Below are 19,715 nucleotides of genomic sequence, written 5' to 3'. Positions count from 1 at the left end.
CTGAGGCAATGGCTCAGGTCAGGCTGGAAAGGAAACAAGACCAAAATGGCCTCAGAGGCCATGCCAAAAGTTACATTTTATCCTCAAGTTGCTAAAAAGTCAATCTTAATGAGAAGGCTAACATGATAAATTATATTTTAGAATGAATGTTTTGGTGGCACCACAACAAAGAATTGGAGGTTGAAGCTGATGGCAGACTGTGAGCTATCCAGGCCTTTCAGATGACAGTCACAGCCCAGGGCCAAAATTTTATTTTATTTTTATTTTTTTTAATATCGGCAACAAACTTTTATTTTATACACAAATGTTATGGTTCTATTTGCATGATTGATGAGTAGCACCTTAGTAGACAAGGCCCTTTGTCTAGGATGCCCCATAGGAGTCCTGAACAACTATTTCAAAATGGTATTTCTTGCAATTCAATCACCACCACATCTATAGCAATTTGTGTAACTTAAAATCATGTTACTTTAAAAAAAATGATTTAGTGGTTAAATGAGTGAGGAAGAAATTTCCTTATGCCTGTTTGAATATTTTATACATGTTAGTTTTGGCCCTGGTCAATTACTTGAAGTGCCATTTCACTATTTTACACAGGGCTAAAATTTTAAAAGCAGTCACCATGTGAAGGGATATTAAGGATAGGATAAAGAGATAACAAGGTGGTAGAATCAACAAGACTTAGTTTTCAAAGATGATCGGGAAAGAATTTGGAGTCTAAACTATGAGACTGTAAAGACTTGCATTTTATCCAAAAAAATCTACTGGCTGAAGAATTCCAAATTATATAATGTGAACCATATAAATGATGTCATAATCACTACTATGAAAGTTTAAATCAAGACAAGCATGCAATTATTTTAAAGCAAATAACTGGCTTGACCTTTATAAAAAATGTATGAATTAACTATGCTCATCATCATAATATGTATAGCAAACCCACCTGGTTCATAGTTCAACATCTCGAAACACAGAAATGTGGATGCAAAAGAAAATAATTTTGGGGGCTTGGGAAAAGCCCTTTTAGGGATTTAAAGTGTGAAACACTTGACTTTTAATAGCAAGTATACAGGAAGAAATCTTAACTGTAGCATTAAAGTCACATTTTCACAGATTCTCAAAATAGCAAAATATTATTCATTCACATCTCAGATTTTTTTTCTTTTTGGAATAAAAATCAGCAGATTTTGAATTTTGTGCACCATAATTTATAGGTTTTCTTTGATAACACAAAAATGTTAACTCAGGGACTGGAAATTTTTTTATTATTATTAACGTTATTTAACTCTTTCTCTGCCTCACTTCTGCTCCCTCCCATAACAGTATCTAACCCCTCCATTCAAACTACATAAATAAGCATAATTCTCTTGGGAATTTGAATTTACAATTAGAAGACTTAGATACAGATTGTTTTAGATTAAGAACTCCAGCTCTATGATTCTCATCAGTAGACACAGAAAAGACAAAATGTGAATGCAGCAAAAGAAATATCTTAGAAGCTGGATCTATCATTCACAGGGAAATGTCATTTATATACCCCTTAAAGGTGCAATATACCTCATTGAGACACTTAAAATTAACCTGGCTATTTTAGCCACATCAATAAATCTGTTCACGTTAGGTAATTATAGGGTAGGAACTAAAAAGCAAGAAGATACTAAAGAACATAAAATATTATGTATGCATCATGAACTTAATTTGGAATTCTTTGTGTTTCATAAAGAATGGGAAGGTCAAAAAGGAAAAGGTGGAGGTGTAAGAACTGAAAAAGCTTCAACTTAGAAAAAGACAGGAACTACAATTAACTTCACCTGCCCTATTTAGAAAAACATCTTGAAGCCATCCTTCAATGTTAAAAAAAGAAAGTATTTTGTTGACTACAATTTTTATCTTTCCATTAATTAGTTACGGTTCAGAACGTATTCATTAAACACTTAGCATTTATGACACACTAAAGAATTATGTACCTACCAAGAGACTGTTTGGAGGCAAAGATCCAAAAGAATGAAACTGCACCTGTTCTCTGAATTCAGTTTTAATAAATTTTAAAATGACCTCCCTTATCTATTTTTCAAGTGGCAAATGAATCAATGTAAGAGAGAGCAAGGCCTACTTATTTCTCCTATCAGACCAACTTAGGTAAATCCTCATTTTTCTGACGTATGCTCAGACGTGAGAGATGTTTTTAATTTCTGTCTCTTACATAAGGCAAAAAGTCAGTAGACCTGATGAAAAAAGACATGTTTCAATGTGAAAAGCCACAATTCACAATGAAGATATAACAGTTTTGAATACATGTGCACCAAATAACACAGCGGCAACCATGACATGGCACAAACCACATGAGGTGCAAGGAGATACAGATAAAACACATTAACAGTAAGACACTTTAATATGCGTATATTGTATTTTTCACAAATTTCAGATTTGTGGCAACACCGGGTTAAGCAAGTCTATTAGCATCATTTTCCCAACAGCGTTTAATCACTTTGTGCGTTTTTTTTTTTAAGTTGCATCTATTTATCTATTTTTGAGAGAGAATGCAAGTGAGAGAGGAGCAGAAAGAGAGGAACTGAGAATCCCAGGCAGGCTCTGCACTGTCTGCAGAGAGCCCAATGCCAGGCTCAAACTCACAAACTGTGGATTATGACCTGAGCCGAAACCAAGAGTCTGATGCTTAACTGACTGAACCATCCAGGTGCTTCCATTTGCTCACTCTGTGTCTCTGAATCAAACTTTAATAATTCTCACTATACTTCAAACTTTTTCCTTATTATTATGTGTTATAGTGACTTTCTATCCGTGATTATGACCCACTGAAAGCTCAGATGATGGTTGGTAATTTTTTTAGCAATAAAATACCTTTTAACTAAGGTATTTACTTTTTTCTTAGACATAATGCTGTTGCACAATTAATGGATTACAGTATAGTGTAAACATAACTTTTACATGCACTGGTAAACCAGAAAATTCACTCGATTCACTTTATTGAGATACTTGATTTTTAGTGGTGGTCTGAAACCAAACCTATAGTACGTCCCCAAGTATGCCAGCAGAAGACCTAACCAACTTACTAAATGAGGCAGAAAGCCCAAAAAAATATATAAAACTTCACTCCCTGATAATTTTTGCAACATTTCATTAAGTTTGTAATTATGTCAAAATTAAACTACCGAAAAATGAGAAGGGAGAGAAGAAAAACAGGAGTAGCAGGAAAAGACAGTCACCAAAATGTTATGAGTGACACTACTTATGGAGTTTCTCTTTTCCTCTCCCTTTCTTAAAACACTGTTAATGCATCTTGAATGTTAAACAACCTTCCCACCTTTCCTTTTTTTTTAAGTTTATTTATTTATTTTTGAGAGAGAGAGGAGGGAGAGGAACGGAGAGAGAGGGACAGAGAACATCCCAAACATACAAAGACTCCCACATGGGGCTTGAACCCAACAACCGTGAGATCATGATTTGAGCTGAAACCAAGAGTGCAACACTTAACTGACTGAGCCACCGAGGTGCCCATCCTTCTTTTAATCATAAAAGTACTTTAACTTAGCAAAGTCTATAAGCATGCATCCTCAATGGAAACCACACTAGGAAGTCACAAAACGGAGCCAGAGTGGGAATCTACAAGTCAAGAGGCTGGCTGTTAGGAAAGACCTTCCTGGCAGGTTCCAAGGTAGGTTCCAGGCAGGGCTTCAGAGGCCTTCAGGGTGGAACCTGCACATGGTGTGAACACAGGGCAATTCGGCCATGCCCCCATGCTCCCTCTCCTGCAGAAGTTATCCAGGGGTCCACGCCCCCCATCCACAATGTCCTCAGACTACCTCTCCAATAAACCCAGATTGGCAGAAGGGACCAGGACAGAGTTCCCAAAGCTAATCTCCACATCTGTCCTGTCATCGCTGATCCACACCCCAGACTCCTGTAAGACAGTGTTTTTGTCTGGCCCCACGGTGCCAAGACAGCCAGCCAGTCATGCACCCTCTGCCACTATGGCACCTCTGGGCCTGGCCCACCTACTTCTGCCCTGAGAGTTCACTTCCAGGTTAAACTTTTTTTTTTTTTTTTTAATAAAAATCCTCTTACTGCTCTTTGGCTGAATTAATCTTTCTGAGAGCCCCATGGAAAAAAGGAAAGAAAAGTTTCCAGGGAAGAGAGATGAACATATAATTTGACTCATTAAACCAAAAGATGAAAAGTCTCTGAATTCCCAGACTTTTTTGAAGAAGATAAACAAAAAACACACCAAGAAATAAAGTGTGACAGATATATAATGAAACTGGCCCAATACCCAGGGGCCCTGTGTTCATTGTCACTGTGTCACTGTGCAAAACCAGCTACCATTTTATTTTAAAATGAGAAGAAAATGCATTTTGTCTCAGTGAGCAGATGATTCCAGCTTAACAGACCCAACCCAGAGGCGCTGCACCCAGAGTTTTCTCCATCCTTCTTTTTAGAAAATAAGTTACCAAGGTGAAGCTGTAATGAGAAAATGGGGCAAAGCAAACGGCAATGAGTACACAGCTGAGGTAACATGCGACCAGACACACTCTTTACTGTAATATATCTGATGCTGTTCTTCCACCCACCATTGACATGAACATGCAAGAAAAGAAAATACACCTGTTTCAGGTTTGTGTTTTATCTTCTTCTTTAAGCAAACAAGAATGGATGTAGTGTGTATATGCTTCATTTTACCACAAAGGATTGTTCTGGCAAAATACACACTTTTTATGAAGGATTATACAGAACTCCTTTATACTCCAGGAAACAAAGCGTAACAACCACTAAGTAGCATTAAACACAGTGCTGACCTTAAAGTGCTGTATGACTTTCTCTTGCAAAAATCAAAAATAAAAATATTTCCTCAAAGAAATCTCACCTTAATGGTAATATTATTTCTAAACAGTTAAGGAGAGGTTTACAAAAACAGTAATTAATGTTCAGTCATTTGCAACCCTGAACCATTTTCTCTAACTTTTACTGATTTTAATGAACCTATTTTCCTATGGAGGGTCACTGCTTCTCAATCCCCAATTTTGTCTTTTTTCATGTAATTGTACTTTCTAAAGCCAGTTCTTCATTTTTGTGCTGGACTTTACTTTTGTAGCTTCTAAAATACAGAAGTCCTATCTTTTACTTATAAGAGTAAGTGGCATTCAAGCTATGGTAGGTTGACCTCAGTAGCTAAAAGAAAAAAGTCCAATAGCTTAAAAATTGAGCTCATTTTTCATGAGACACAAGCCATGAAAAATATGATGAAAATGGAGTTGACATCCTGCAATTTTAACTTATTTTACTTGAGAGAAAAACAAGGGATGATTCTCTTCTGACCTCATTAAGGCTCCTATTTATACCTATGTGGACTTCATGAACCTACTACAGATATCTGAGTAGAAATAATCTAAAACATTTAGGGGCACCTGGGTGCCTCAGTTGGTTAAGTGACCAACTCTTGATTTCAGCTCAGGTCATGATCTCTTTGTCCTAAGATCGAGTCCCACATCAGGCTCCACACTAGGAGTGGAGCCTGTTTAGGATTCTCTCTCTCTCCCTCTGCCTCTGCCTCTCCCCTGCACATGTGCATGTTTTCTTTCTCTCTCAAAAAATAAAATAAAATAAAATATTATTTAGCATATTTTAGCCAATATATACAATGCCCCAAACACAGAATTTCTTAAAATGCTATTTATATACACTATCTCTGCCTCTTTTGTGTTACCATAACAATCTACTGGGTCTCTGAATTTTTTAATTAATTTTATTATTAGCCTAATATTTTTCTTGGTTCATGAATGTATAGAACAGCTTTATAAACCTAAATTTACTTGCACTGTGACTACTCTAACATAATACGTTAAACTCATTTACTTTCTCATCACTTTCAGCTAATTACCTAAGTCCACTGTGATGAATGAAACAGAAGGATTTAGAATAAAATCATCTGTACTCAAGTCCTAACTCATTTACTAAGTAACTGAAAAGTCACTAAACTTTTTTGCTCCTCATTTTGCTCATCTCTAAAAGAAAGTATTGAGTTAGACAGGTTCTGTTGCTCCTCTGAGACTATCATTCTAGGTTACTAACCTTAAAATAGTTCCACAAGCCATTTTCACACTTACCAACATGGAGGTACAGTCACCTTAGGCTATGACCAGCTCTAGTCTAAAAGGTAGTGTCCTCCTATTGCCAGAAAAGGTTTAATCAAACCCTTGTGAAGCCCATTAAGCTGTGACCAGTACTAATGTTCTTTGCTGAAAGAGCATTACTAGTTTTTGCTAAGATTCATTGTCTCATTAGTGACCCAATTTCAAACGTCACCGCACAGAGGAAATTTCTCTTAAGAAACCTGAGAAGTGGGGCACCTGGGTGGCTCAGTCAGTTGACCTCAGACTTCAGCTCAGGTCATGATCTCACGGCTTGTGGGTTCCCTGTGGGCTCTGTGCTGACAGCTCAGAGCCTGGAGCCTGCTTCAGATTCTGTGTCTCCCTCTCTCGCTTCCCCTCCCCCACTCAACCACTAGCTCTCTCTGTCTCTGAAAATAAGTCAGTCTAAAAAAAATTACAAAAATAAAAAAAAAAGAAACCTGAGAAGTAAAATCTCTAAAACTGTTACACATTTGCTACTACATTAGGAAAGTTCACAGTACCTAAAATAGCCACCACCTCATCATCCTGGATGACTTCCAAGGATCCTGACACCACAAAGCAGAGGGCATCCACACTTTCTCCAGCATGGTAAATGAGGTCCCCAGGAGCGCAGTGAATAGTCTGGAACTCTACCGCCAAGGCACGCAGACACCCATCGCTGGCCAATCGAAAAGCAGGGTGTTCATTAAAAACTTTCCGATTTAGATGAACACAGATGTCAGCTCTCATGTCCTTGGGGCAGATGGAGAGAACCTGAAGACAGTGAGAAATGAAGAAGGGAGAAGGAAAGAGAAAAGGCCAGTTCAGTAAAAACATCATCCAACAAATGTTTATTAACTATGACAAAGTCTGCAACACACTGTAGTAGATGCTGGGAATGCAAAGTTAAAAGGTTCTCAAGGACCTAATGATCCAGTGAGATGAGCTGATGAGCATGTCTCACGGTTCATGGGTTCATGCGTTCAAGTCCCACATGGGGCTCACTGCTGTCAGCACAAGCCCACCTCAGGTCTTCTGTCCCACGCTTTCTCTTCCCCTCCCCCACTTGTGTTCTCTCTCTCAAAAAATAAAAATCAAACAAGAAAGAACAGAGTCTTAGGTGGTTAGGAAGAGTCTCAGAAAAAACCTTGATATAATTTCCTCCAAAAGCCAATTAAAATAGGGTGTTAACTTTCATTTTAGTCTAGTCTTGGTTTTAGAATTTTTTTCATAACTAAAACCAAAGGCTAATGTACTATATTCCACATTGGAGGTGGGTGCATATTAATTATAAGAAAACAAAGTCAACAAAAATAACCTTGTAACTTGACCTGCTGGCACTGGCTGATATAACTCCACTCTTAATGTGTCTTTTTCACTCTGAAAAAAATTCATTTTATAAAAAAATTTATGCTCAGGGAGTGAAAAAGGTATTCACTAGCCTTCTGTAGGGTTTATACCACTGGAAGCAGCAGTGGCAACAAGATGAGCACATTGCTGCATGGTGACCTTGCTCATACTGGCCTTTGACTCTGGACTGCTGAGGGAAGCAGGAAAATTCAAGCTGCAGGCATCCTTCAGAAGAGGGCACAACAGCAGAAACATGCTTAGAGAGCTCTCTACCAAAGGGTTAGAAGACATATTGCCTGTAGCTTTCAGACAGGGCAATTGATGACCCAGAATAAAATGGACACCATCACCACATTTAATCAGAGCATCACAAAGCAAGATGCGATTACAGAAGTCAGTATCACCCATTTTAAAGATGCACACAAAACCCCACTTAGAATCCTCTCCCAACCCCCTTGGTAAACTGTTCCTTATTAGAAATTCTTTTCTTTGGTAGGCTTTCAACCCTTCAAGCTGAAGTCTTAAGCTGATCTTTCTCCATTAAATTATACTGAATGAAATTTTTTTTTAAATTTTTAATGTTTTTTTAATGTTTTATTTATTTTTGGAGAGAGAGAGAGAGATAGCGTGAGCAGGGGAGGGTCAGAGAGAGAGGGAGTCACAGACTGAAACAGGCTCCAGGCTCTGAGCTGGCAGTCAGCACAGAGCCCCACGCGGGGCTCAAACCCACGAACCGCGAGATCATGACCTAAGTGAAAGTCAGACGCTTAACCGACTAAGCCATCCAGGCGCCCCAAATTTTTTAATGTTTTTATTTATTTTTGAGAGAGAGGGAGAGAGAGACAGAGTGTGAGCAGGGGAGAGGCAGAGAGTGAGGGAGACACAGAATATGAAGCAGGCCCCAGGCTCTGAGCTAGCTGTCAGCACAGAGCCCAACATGAGGCTAGAACTAACGAGCTGTGAGATTATGACCTGAGCTGAAGTCAGATGCCTGACTGAGCCACCCAGGTGCCCCCTGAATAAAGTTTTATTATGAAATGTTTTTCTTTCCTGTACTACATGCATTTTAACCTTTAAAAAATTACCTAAGGCTTGAAATATCCTGGGTATTCCTTTTATTCGGGGCTCATAATCAATTAAAAGTTGCCTCCCTGTGTTGAAGATGAGTCCATCATAAATGTAAAGACCATTAATTATACTTTCATTATCCCTTCCCTTAATCTTTCCTAATACCGTACATGTTATTTTGTATCACTTAAGTAACTGTGGGTTTTTTTTTTTTTAATACTTCTTTAAATTCCTATGGGGGGTAGGGATCAACTCACCTATCCTGAAAAATCTCATCTTTGAAGAAAGGAATGCCAAACAGAGCTTTAGACGCAATTAGCACTTTCCTTCCACATCAGTTGTTTTCCATAGTAATGTAATGTTTTCTTTATTATATTAACCTTTAATGACTTCTGACATTAGTGGCTCAATAGGTACTTAGTCAGCTCCTACGATGGGGTGCACCACTGCACCCTGGAACTAGAAGGATTAATAAGACACTGTCTTTGCCTTGGAGGAGCTAACTGCAAAGTAGCAGGAGGAAGGCATGTATAAAAACAATTAAAATACAATGAGAAAAATGCTAAGACAGGCCATGGCCAAGGTGAAACGGGAGCCCAAGTTGCCCATGAGTCGTTACTTATGGCTTAGAGTTAGGAAAAAGACCAGGCCTGAGAACACTTAGGTCTGGGTGCAAATCTATCATTTACTACCTCTGTAGCCTAAATTATTTTATCTTCATAACCTGATGTGTGAAATGGGATGATGGTGCTCATTTCATAGGCCCATTGCAGGAATTAAATGAAACGGTTTTGAGTTCAGCCAAGTTTAGCCTTGCACATGGGCAGGACTAAAGATATGTTGGCTTTTATTACCCCTATTGAACAGGAGTATTTTTTTGTTCTTTTTTAAAGTTTATTTATTTTAAGAGAGAGAGAGCGCAAGTTGGGGAGGGTCAGAGAGAAAGGGGGGTAGAGGACCCAAAGCAAGCTCTGTGCTGAAGGCAGACAGCCCAATGTGGGACTCAAGCTCATGAACCATGAGATCATGGCCTGAGCCAAAGTCAGATGCTTAACCAACTGAACCACACAGGGCCCCCTTGAATATGAATATTCTTACAAAGTTTATTGTTGCTTTAACTCTCTGGAAAAGCAACATGCTTCTTTTTTTCCACCCTGTTCTGAATTCTGTATCTTGGCTGTTTGATGAGATCCAGGCAAAATTAAGGAAATATTTCAGCATGAACCTGAAGATATTTCAAGCACTAGCTAATGTTGATATTTTTCTCAAGTTGAAAATGAAATTAGTGCTAGAGGAGCCAAAAAGTAAAAATAATTTTAAAATATATATACACATGCATAAACATTACACTGAATAGCTTAAAGGGAAAATGGACCACTCTGTTTCTATTCCATTTACCTTACAGGATTTTTAATGTTTTGGATTCATTTTGGTTAATAGTCATTTTATGTCCTTTTAATTATTTCCTTCAGGATTCATGTTGCAAATGAAATCCTCCAATATAAGCAATATTCTCTGTTCAGTGGCATATCAAAAGAGGATTTTTATTACATATTAAAGTGCATCTTTCCTTTTTTGTTTCACTTCACTTATGACACTAATTCACTTATTATTTTTATAGATGCCATATACTAAGGCCCACGTTATAAAGTGACAAGTTAAAACTAAGTTAAAATAGACCAAATTCACACCCAGTAGCAAGCTCCTTCCCTTTCCCTAGAGAGAGCATGTGCCTTACATGCTGTGTCTGTCATTGAAATATGAGTATAGATTATTTTTTTCTGTAAATGAAGGCACTAATGACTGTCATAGGCAAGGCAAAACTTATTTTTAAGTGATAAAATTATAATCAGATGACTCTAACACCTGATCCATTAGTCCCAATTTCAATGTAATCTGCCTTGAATGTCATATCCAATCTCTTGTGGATAGGGTCCTTACTGGGTATCTTATAGTTATAAATAAATGAAATTACAAATCAGTAGAAAATATTCATATTAAAAGTGATTATCCCCTCTTCATGTCAGGATAGTTATAAATTAGATTCTTAATTAAGACAATGGATAAGTTTTCTTTTTGGAAGGGTTTTGCCATATATAAGGAATCATTCTTAGAATACTGCATCCAACCATGAAAAAAGGGGAAAAATGCCATGGTCTGAAAAAGAAAACTTTTTGAAAGTCATTGATTTATGATACGAAGGGCACATGCAGTCATTCATTTAACTCATAGTTAGTGAGGGTTGGTTATGCACTGGTTAGCATGTGGGCTATGATGCAGGCTCTCCAGATCCAAGAGCAAAAACTTTCAGTGCCTGTCTCGGAAGAGCTGCCAGTCAGGAATAGCTTGAAAAATCACTATTCTTAGTCTAGTCCCCCATTTTACAGATAAGGCAAATGTGTAACATAAAGTTTATGTGATTTGCTCAAGGCCTCTCAATAAGTTACAAGCAAAACCCAAAACTCTTTGAGTTCCAGTTTTTAAGTCATGCTCCTCAATTAGGCTCAACCAAGAACAAAATGTGACATCTGGCACTTTTTTATGTTTTCTGGTTCTTTGAATACTACAAAAATGTAGATCCTGATTTCTGAAAATCATTGAAGGTCCAATTTATCAAAATATAGTTTACTTATTAGGAAATCACTGATATGCACACTACTACCACCACCATAGAGCAGCCTCGATTTCCTTGCTGATTTGTTTCCATTTCTAAATACTTTAATTCAGCTTCAAATAAACATATTGCATATTTTAGTGTGTTGGTGAAGACATAAGGATGCATTAACAAATTATTTATCTCATTACAATTTCCGAAAGGAAGTAATCTTACTTGAAATATAAGTTTCAGTGTATATATGAAAAGGGCCTGAGCTACATATTAGCATGGAGTGAACATATATGATAAATGTCACTTTTCCCATCACTTTTATCCATTATGATACTAGTAATGTTGCAAAAGCTTAGAAAAGCAAGCTAAAAACTTGATTTAGAGGCCAGAGTTAATCAAGATTCTCTAAGGAAATGGTTGACTAGACAAAACCCAAACAACAGGGTTTTATCCTATTATTAATTCTTTGAATACAGTTAAAAATGCATTTTAATAATCATTACATAAAATGTAGGAAATCAAAAACCTATGAAGAATAAAATAAGAATTTTGCATTTACACATCTGTATACATATACACCATTTTCATGAAACCTGACTCTCTAAACCTTTATTTCTTGCTGTGTTTATATCACATTATAATCACTTTCCATGCCATGAAATACTGATTTAAAAACATAATTTGAACTGTTGCATAATACTCCATCATATAATTATAACACAATTAACCACTGCATTATAATTACATATCAAGATTTGTAGTTTTCCCTTTCATAAATCAAGGCACAACAAATACTCTGCACTTCTGTCGGATTGTCTGAGGACAGATTCTTTTAGAAGAAATACCAGTGGGTAAAATATAAAAACATTTTCACTCATCCTGCCAAATTATTTCCCAGAAAAGGCATATCAAATTACTCTCTAAGCCAGAAGTGTATGAGACTATCTTACATCTTTTTAATAATCACTCTCTCCTCAAATTTTTCATTTGCATTTGCAAAAGAAAAGGCAATTTTACCTGAAACAAAAAATGGAATTGTACATGGATTGTACAAAATTGTATATGGAACTGTAATGAGACCGGAAGCTAAGCTTTAATCATAGTGAAGGTAGTCTCCTACCACTACTCCCTAGTTGACCGACAACAGACTGACTGCTGGTGGTAACTCTATTTTAAGCTTCTGAAAGTAGTGAACAAAACAAGGACCCCTTTTGACATCTCTCACTGCTCTAAAATAAATCATTTTTTGATTATCTACAAAATCTTATAACAGGGGTAATACAGTGACAGCTATTTCTAATAATGATTGATAAGTAAAGATGATATCCCCACCCCCATTCTCTTTCTTAGGACAAAGGAATAAATGCATTAATGACATTTTGATAGGCAATGAAGTTACCACTGACATTCTTCAAAATCCCTGCTTCCTTTGATGCAATTAAGTTATGCATTGCTAATTAATCTCCCCTCATGGATCCAACCGAATTGGTATTAAATTAGTGAAAGCCAGTGGAGAGAGTAAGGCAAATGACATTTGCACATAAAACATTTTTACAATCCTTCTTGGGAATGAGGAGTTCTAAGTCTGCCAACAAATGAAGTAGAGTTTGCTACAGAAATTCAATTCTCATTCATTTTATGGGAAGAAAAAAGGTTCACCTTATTTTTTTTTCAAGTGTAACCAGGCAGCCATGCGGACCAAGGGAGAGCAGCTGTCTGGAGGTTAGTCTGCCAATTTCTGGGGTATCCAAACCTCCGAGGAATTAACTCAGGAACAATGTAATGAAATAAAACCAAAGCAAATTAACTTCCATTATTTAAAAGTAAAAGGTCATATTTAGCAACAGAAAACTGCTATAATCAGTGAGAGATTATAGGTTAAAATTCATAGGTTTCACTTTAGAGACAAATTTTCTGCAAACAGACTACATCTACAAAAGTGAGACTTAAGATTTTGTTTTAAAAATGTAGTGAACCTATTCTACTAAACTCTTCACGGTTTTGATTCTGCAGTAAAGTGGGCAATAAAAAGAAACAAATAGCAATTGTTATGATTTTTTAGCTTGTTAAAGGCACTAATGTTCTAGACCACTAACTTTCCAAATTTAGGGCTCTGATAAAATTTAATTTTCTATTGTTCTCTATTCTTAATCTCATGTGTGTACTTTTTTATGTGCCTATATTTGACTAAATAAGAATGCTTTTGCAGAGGAACTGAACAGACATTTTTCCAAAGAAGACAGACAGATCATCAACAGACACATGAAAAGATGCTCAACATCACTCATCATCAGGGAAATGCACATCAACACAACCATGAGGTATCACCTCACACTTCTTAGAATGGCTAACATCAAGAAGATAAGAAACAATATGTACTGATGACGATGAGGAGAAAAATGAACCTTCGTACACTGTTGGTGGGAATGTAAGTTGGTATAGACACTGTGGAAAACAGTATGGAGGGTCCTCAAAAAGTTAAAAATAGAAATAGCATATGATTCAATAATTCTACTATTGGGTATTTACCCAGGCTAAATGAAAACACTAATTCAAAAAGACATACGCACTCCTATGTTTACTGCAGCATTATGTGCAGTAGTCAGACATGGAAGGAACCTAAGTGTCCATCAATAGATGAATAGATAAGGAAAATGTGGTACAAACACACACACACACAGGAATATTATACAGTCATAAGAAGGATGAGATTGTGCTCTTTGTGACAACATGGATGGACTTGGAGGGCATTATGCTAAGTGAAATAAGTCAAACCGACAAAGACAAATATCATATGACATCACTCATAAATGGAATCTAAAGAAATAAACAAAAAACAGAATCAGAACTATAAATGCAGAGAACAAATTAATGGCTGCCAGAGGCAAGGAGGCTGGGGAGTTGGGCAAAAAGGATAAAAGACAAAGAGAGATTCAGATCTCCAGTTATGGAATGAGTAAGTCATGGGAATAAAAAGCAAAGAATAAGGAACACAGTCAAAAATATTGTAATGGCAATGTAGTGGGACAAATGGTAGCTACAGTTGTGGTGAGTATAGCATAATGCATAAACTTGTCAAATCACTAAAATGTATATCTGAAAATATATTCTACATTGTATGTCAACTATATTCAAATTTTTTAAAAAGTAAAAAAGAAAATGCTTTTCCACATGTGAAACTATTTTCTAAAATTAGAAATATATTTTAAAATATATTTGACTGGAGAGGGGGCAAGAGGGCGGAGAAGTAGGGAGCTCCGTACTTGCGATCGCGCCCATGCCTCACACAGAAAAGATCTGAAGCCAAGGGAAACCTTACAAAACCCAAGAGATTGGGAGAAAAAGGATGCAGAATCCACTGAGAAAGACTTCTAACATGAGTGTGAACTAGGGAAGATAAAATCGGGCCAGGATTGGAGACTCCAGGAATGGGGGCGATCTCCCCCTGCGGAAAGTGAGAGGGGGAAAAGAGAGAGAGTCCAAAACAGAAAAACCTCCGCTCGGGATAGAAAGACCTGGCGCACAAAATACCTGCGCACCAGGCCCCACATTCCAGCTCGCCCCTGAGGGGCTGCGCTCGCGGTTTGCTTCTTTGTGCTGGCAACTGGCTAGCTGGGAGAGGCTGCACGCCTGCCGCCACTGCCCTCCTGGTGGGCTTGGACCCCTGGGGAAGCCGCGTGCAGGCACCGGGCATCCGCGCTCCTGGCTGCCTGGAACTCTAGAGGGAAGGCAAAGAGCTAAAAACTGGGAGATTCGTGTTTTGGGTGACAAGACACAGAGGGACCTGGATTTCCTCACTCCAGCGGGCTCAGCGCGCCCCGCAGGGAAGCACCCCCACCCCCCCCAGGCCCTCCAGCCTGACCCAGAGGAGAAGGGAGCAGAGCCTTCTGGCTCCACCCGCAGAGCTAGGCAGGAGGCTTGGAATTGCCCTGAGAGGGTTGCCAGGGGATTGCCTGCAGCAACTTCAGTGGGGTGACTGGACTGGGATTTGGAGGCTGAGACTGGCCTGGGTTGAAGAGCACAACAAACTTTAGCTGCGTCCCTGGCCCTAGGAGTTTACACACCCAAAAAAGCGAGGTGGAGCACTTGGTTCAAGAAGGGACTGAAGCGATGCCACTCTCCTCCCTAAAACCACCAAGGCAGAACTCCCTCCTGACACACTGGATCACACCACACCCATCCCTGCTTGAGAGCTGCCCTCCTCCCTCTTTTCTCTTAACTTTTTCGCTTTCCCTCTCGGTTTGCATGTCAGTCGGATTTGACTGTGTGTTTGTGGGCCTCTGCTCCCTGTGTGTTTGTCAGTCTGTTTTCTTCTCCAGGGCTACCTCAAGAAACAAGCCAAAGTACACATGGTGGAGAGTCCCAAATACCACTATGAGTAGGAAAACAAAATAACCAAGGTCTCAACAAGAGAGACCAAGAGATACCATTCAAAAAACATTCTCTGAAAGGATAGGCCCTGGACAGTCAAAGAGTCTTCTTGGATACAGCAGCGCCCACAGGTACAGAGAGCATAACACGTCTTTAAAACTAAGAAGAGCCAGAAAGCTAACTAAAATGAGGAAATGAAAAAGCTCTCCTCCAAAGGNATATGGAAACCAACTTGACAATAAACTATCTGTAAAAATAAATAAATAAATAAAAATAAAATATATTTGACTGAATTATCCAGAAGAATGGAAACAATTCTGGAGATAACCTGGCAATGATCCTTTTAAAGTCATCTATGGTAAATGATGTTCCAGCCTCTTTAAAAGATTGACCCTCCCTTATACGGTGGTAGAAGTGAATTGGTACTTCCATTACTATATTGACAAAAGTTGAGCATACATATATACCCTAAGACCCAACAATTCCACTTGTAGATGTATGCCTAACAGAAATGTCTTTATATATGCACCAAATCACATAAACAAGAGCATCTGTAGGAGCACTATTCATAATAGCTCCAAGTTGAAAACTAAACAAGGATCCATAAACACTAGAATAGATAAATGCATTGTGGTATATTCACACAATGGACTGTTAGCAGCAAAAAAAAAAAAAAGAAAGAAAAAAGAAACAGTTACACATAACATAGATCAATTTCAACAACACAATGTTGTCTGAAAAGAGCCTGACACAAAAGAGTATACTCTACATAATTCCGTTTATATAAAGTTTGACAACAGGCAAAATCAATATATGATTGTGGAAGTCAAGATACGGGTTACTATGGATGGGCAAAGTTGGCTAACACCTGGAGAAAACATCAGAGGACTTCCAGTAATGAGGTTTTGGGGTGCTGACTAAACACATTTGTTTATTTTGTGAAAATTTATTAAGTTGTTCATTTATAATATAATTTTCCCACACTTCAGTAATATAATTCAATTGTTTTAATGTTTATTTTTGAGAGAGAGTATGCACATATGCACATGGGAAAGATAGGGAGAGGCAAAGGGAAAGGGAGAGAATCTCAAGCAAGCTCTGCACTGTCAGTGCTCAGCCCCATGTGGACTTCAATCCCATGAACCATGAGATCATGACCCAAGCCAAGATCAAAAGTCAGACACTTAACTAGTTAAGACACCCAGATGCCCTAGTATTATATTTTAAGTTTAAAAGATTACTTTAAAAAATCACACACAAACACACACACACACACACGCTAACTATGTAGAGATGGATATATTCATTAGTTTGATTGTAATCATAGCACTATGTATATGTAATCAAATCATGTTTTCCACTTTAAATATATACAATTTTTATTTTTAAAAACTTTTAAACATATAGGTATTGCCTAAATAGAATGAATGAAACAGAAATCAGAACCGTTAAATCAATAGTGACCGCTATTTCTAGAATGATTATGATTGTGAAACCTTGTATCTCAACCTACTTTCCTTCCAATAGAGAAAGCAAACTAAAGGGGCGCTGGGTGGCTTAGTCGGTTAAGCGTCCAACTTTCGTTTAGGTCATGATCTCGAAGTTCGTGGGTTCGAGCCCCGCGTCGGGCTCTGTGCTGACTGCCAGCTCAGAGCCTGGAGCCTGTTTCAGTCTGTGACTCCCTCTCTCTCTGACCCTCCCCTGCTCACGCTGTCTCTCTCTCTCTCCTAGAAATAAATAAAAAACATTTTTAAAAAATAAAGTTTAATTAAAAAAAAGCAAAAAAATAAAAAATTAAAAAAAGCAAACTAAAATCCCAGAAGATGTGCATCAGTATTCTTTGAAATTATTTATGCAATTTAANTATATATATATATATATACTTTTTCCAACTGTAGAAAGTAAAGGTAGCCCAAAGAAGTTAAAGTAGTAAATGAAGCAAAGGATATGTGGATCAGTTACTTATATTGCATCTAATCCTAAAAAGAATTTGCGATCTGATTATATGATTGTATAAAAGAATATATATAAGTGCCAATACACATTTACATCTATATATACATGTGTGTGTATACAGACAGATTAAATCAAGTATATATAAAATAATAGCTAAAAAATTGTGTTGTCTTCAAAAGGTTGAGAAATTATTAGGTGGAAGAAAAACAGGAAAGTAAAACAGAATATCAATGTTTGAACAAATGAGATCACACTGAAACATTTTTTCACAACTCTAACACTCGTATAGAGATTACAGATGTGGTATATCGATATACCTATTGGTGTGTTTATGTGTAAGACGATTACTATAAAATCAGAAACCTTTCAGAGAACACTAAGCTCTTCCACTCACTCTCCCAATATGCTGGCATTCATAAGACTAGACCTCGATCAATGTGTTCTTATTGAATAAAGCCTGTTATGTTATTATATGTAGTTGAAATAGGATAGCAATATCAGACTGAGCTTTCCGGTAAATTAAGCGCTTCACTATAGGTAAAGTGCCTGAGGAATTTAGCTCTCTGGAACCACTGGAATAGGTAAAAGGGTACAGTTATTTGAATATTTATATGCACAACTATGCTTTCTAGAAATTTTTAAGGCAGTAATTCATGGATAAGCAAAATATAAGAAACAATGTATAGACTATAATAAATATAATGAAAATATGACATGTACAATATAATTTTAAAAGTTAAGAAAATGAAAAGATTGGCCTTAGATTGAAAGAAGATATTTATAACACAGATATCCTACAAAGGAGTCATATCCAAGATATGAAAAACTCCCACAAATCAATAAGATAATGGTAGACAGCCTAATTTTTATTTAAAAAAAAAAGAACAAGATGTGAACAGTTTACAAGACAGATTATATAAATGGCCAATGTGATTTTAAAAGGTGCTTTAAACCAAACCATTAAGTCTGGGAAAATGCAGAGTAGAATCACAATTAGATATGACTGCACCTATACCACAATGGCTCAGTGTAAAAGGCCAACAATATGCCAAGTCTTGGAGATCATGTGGAGTAATTGGAACACCCACGTATTCTAGTGGAAATGTCAAATAATACAATCACTTTTGAAAACTCCTTAACTACTTGTGGTAAAACTAAACAGCTATCAATACCATAGCCCATCAATTTCATTCCTATATATATACATCAGAGAAATATATAAAGATATTCATAAAAAGACATGTACAAGAATTTCATAATATCTTTATTCATAACAGCCAAAATGTAGAACAAACCCTAAGTTAATGCCCATTAGCCATAGAAAGAGCAATAGCCATAAAATTGAATACCTTGTATATACTATATAATTCCACTTATATGAAGTTCAGCATCAAAATACCAGTTACAGGAAACAACCCAATGCACAGCAGCTGACGAGTGCATAAAATAAAAAGTGGTAAATTCATACAACAGAATACCATGCAGTCATAAAAAGAAATGAAGTACCAACATACACTACCACAGGAGGAACTTGGAAAGCATGCTAAGTGAAAGAGGCCAGTCACAAAAGACCACATATCCTATGATTCCACTTACATGAAATGCCCAGAATTAGCAAATCTATAGAGACAGAAAGTAAATTAGTCCTTTCCAAGGGCTTAGGGAAAGGGGAGGATGGAAAGTAATTGCTGATGTGATGGTATTTCTTTTTGAGGTGATGAAAATGTTCTGGATAGTGATGATGGTTGCACAACATTGTGAATTAACTAAAAACTTTGAAACATCACTTTCAAATGATGAAGTGTATGATAACGTGAATTACATCTCAATTTTTAAAATAGTGGTTACTTCAGAAGGGCACAGTAATTGCCTTCACAAAGTATGGAATAGCATTCTACGGTGATAAAAATTTTATCTTCATCTGAGTAGCCATCACGTAGTATATACATACATAGAAATCTATCCATCTGCATGCCTAAGATTTGTATATGTTATGTGTGTATGTGTGTGTGTTTGTGAGCCTTTCTATAATAAAATGCAATATGGAACATCATTACTCTCGCCATTCCCAAGTACTAAAAATATTGGCAATAGGCAAATTTGGTCAAAATTAAGTTGCACTATCAATGGGAGAGAACACTGCAAGACACATGACTACCTAATTTTATTCAATAATTACATAGTGCTGATATATGGTGTCTATTATATATGAAACATATAGAGGAGGTGGCATT

At 37.2% G+C, this 19,715-nt stretch overlaps 1 protein-coding gene across 1 annotated transcript in view; it reads right to left on the bottom strand.

Annotated features, from left to right (window-relative positions):
• Window positions 1-19,715, bottom strand: part of KCNH5 (potassium voltage-gated channel subfamily H member 5) — a 308,389-nt gene that overhangs the window by 67,792 nt on the left and 220,882 nt on the right. The window contains exon 9 of the mRNA XM_077767083.1: window positions 6,650-6,902. Coding sequence (XP_077623209.1) covers window positions 6,650-6,902 — 253 coding nt within the window. The remainder of the gene's footprint in view (window positions 1-6,649; window positions 6,903-19,715) is intronic.

Source organism: Crocuta crocuta, unplaced genomic scaffold (assembly GCF_008692635.1).
Source record: "Crocuta crocuta isolate KB4526 unplaced genomic scaffold, BGI_CrCroc_1.0 scaffold55, whole genome shotgun sequence".
Classification (NCBI taxonomy): Eukaryota; Metazoa; Chordata; class Mammalia; order Carnivora; family Hyaenidae; genus Crocuta; species Crocuta crocuta.
This window is presented reverse-complemented; position numbering and strand designations above follow the sequence as displayed.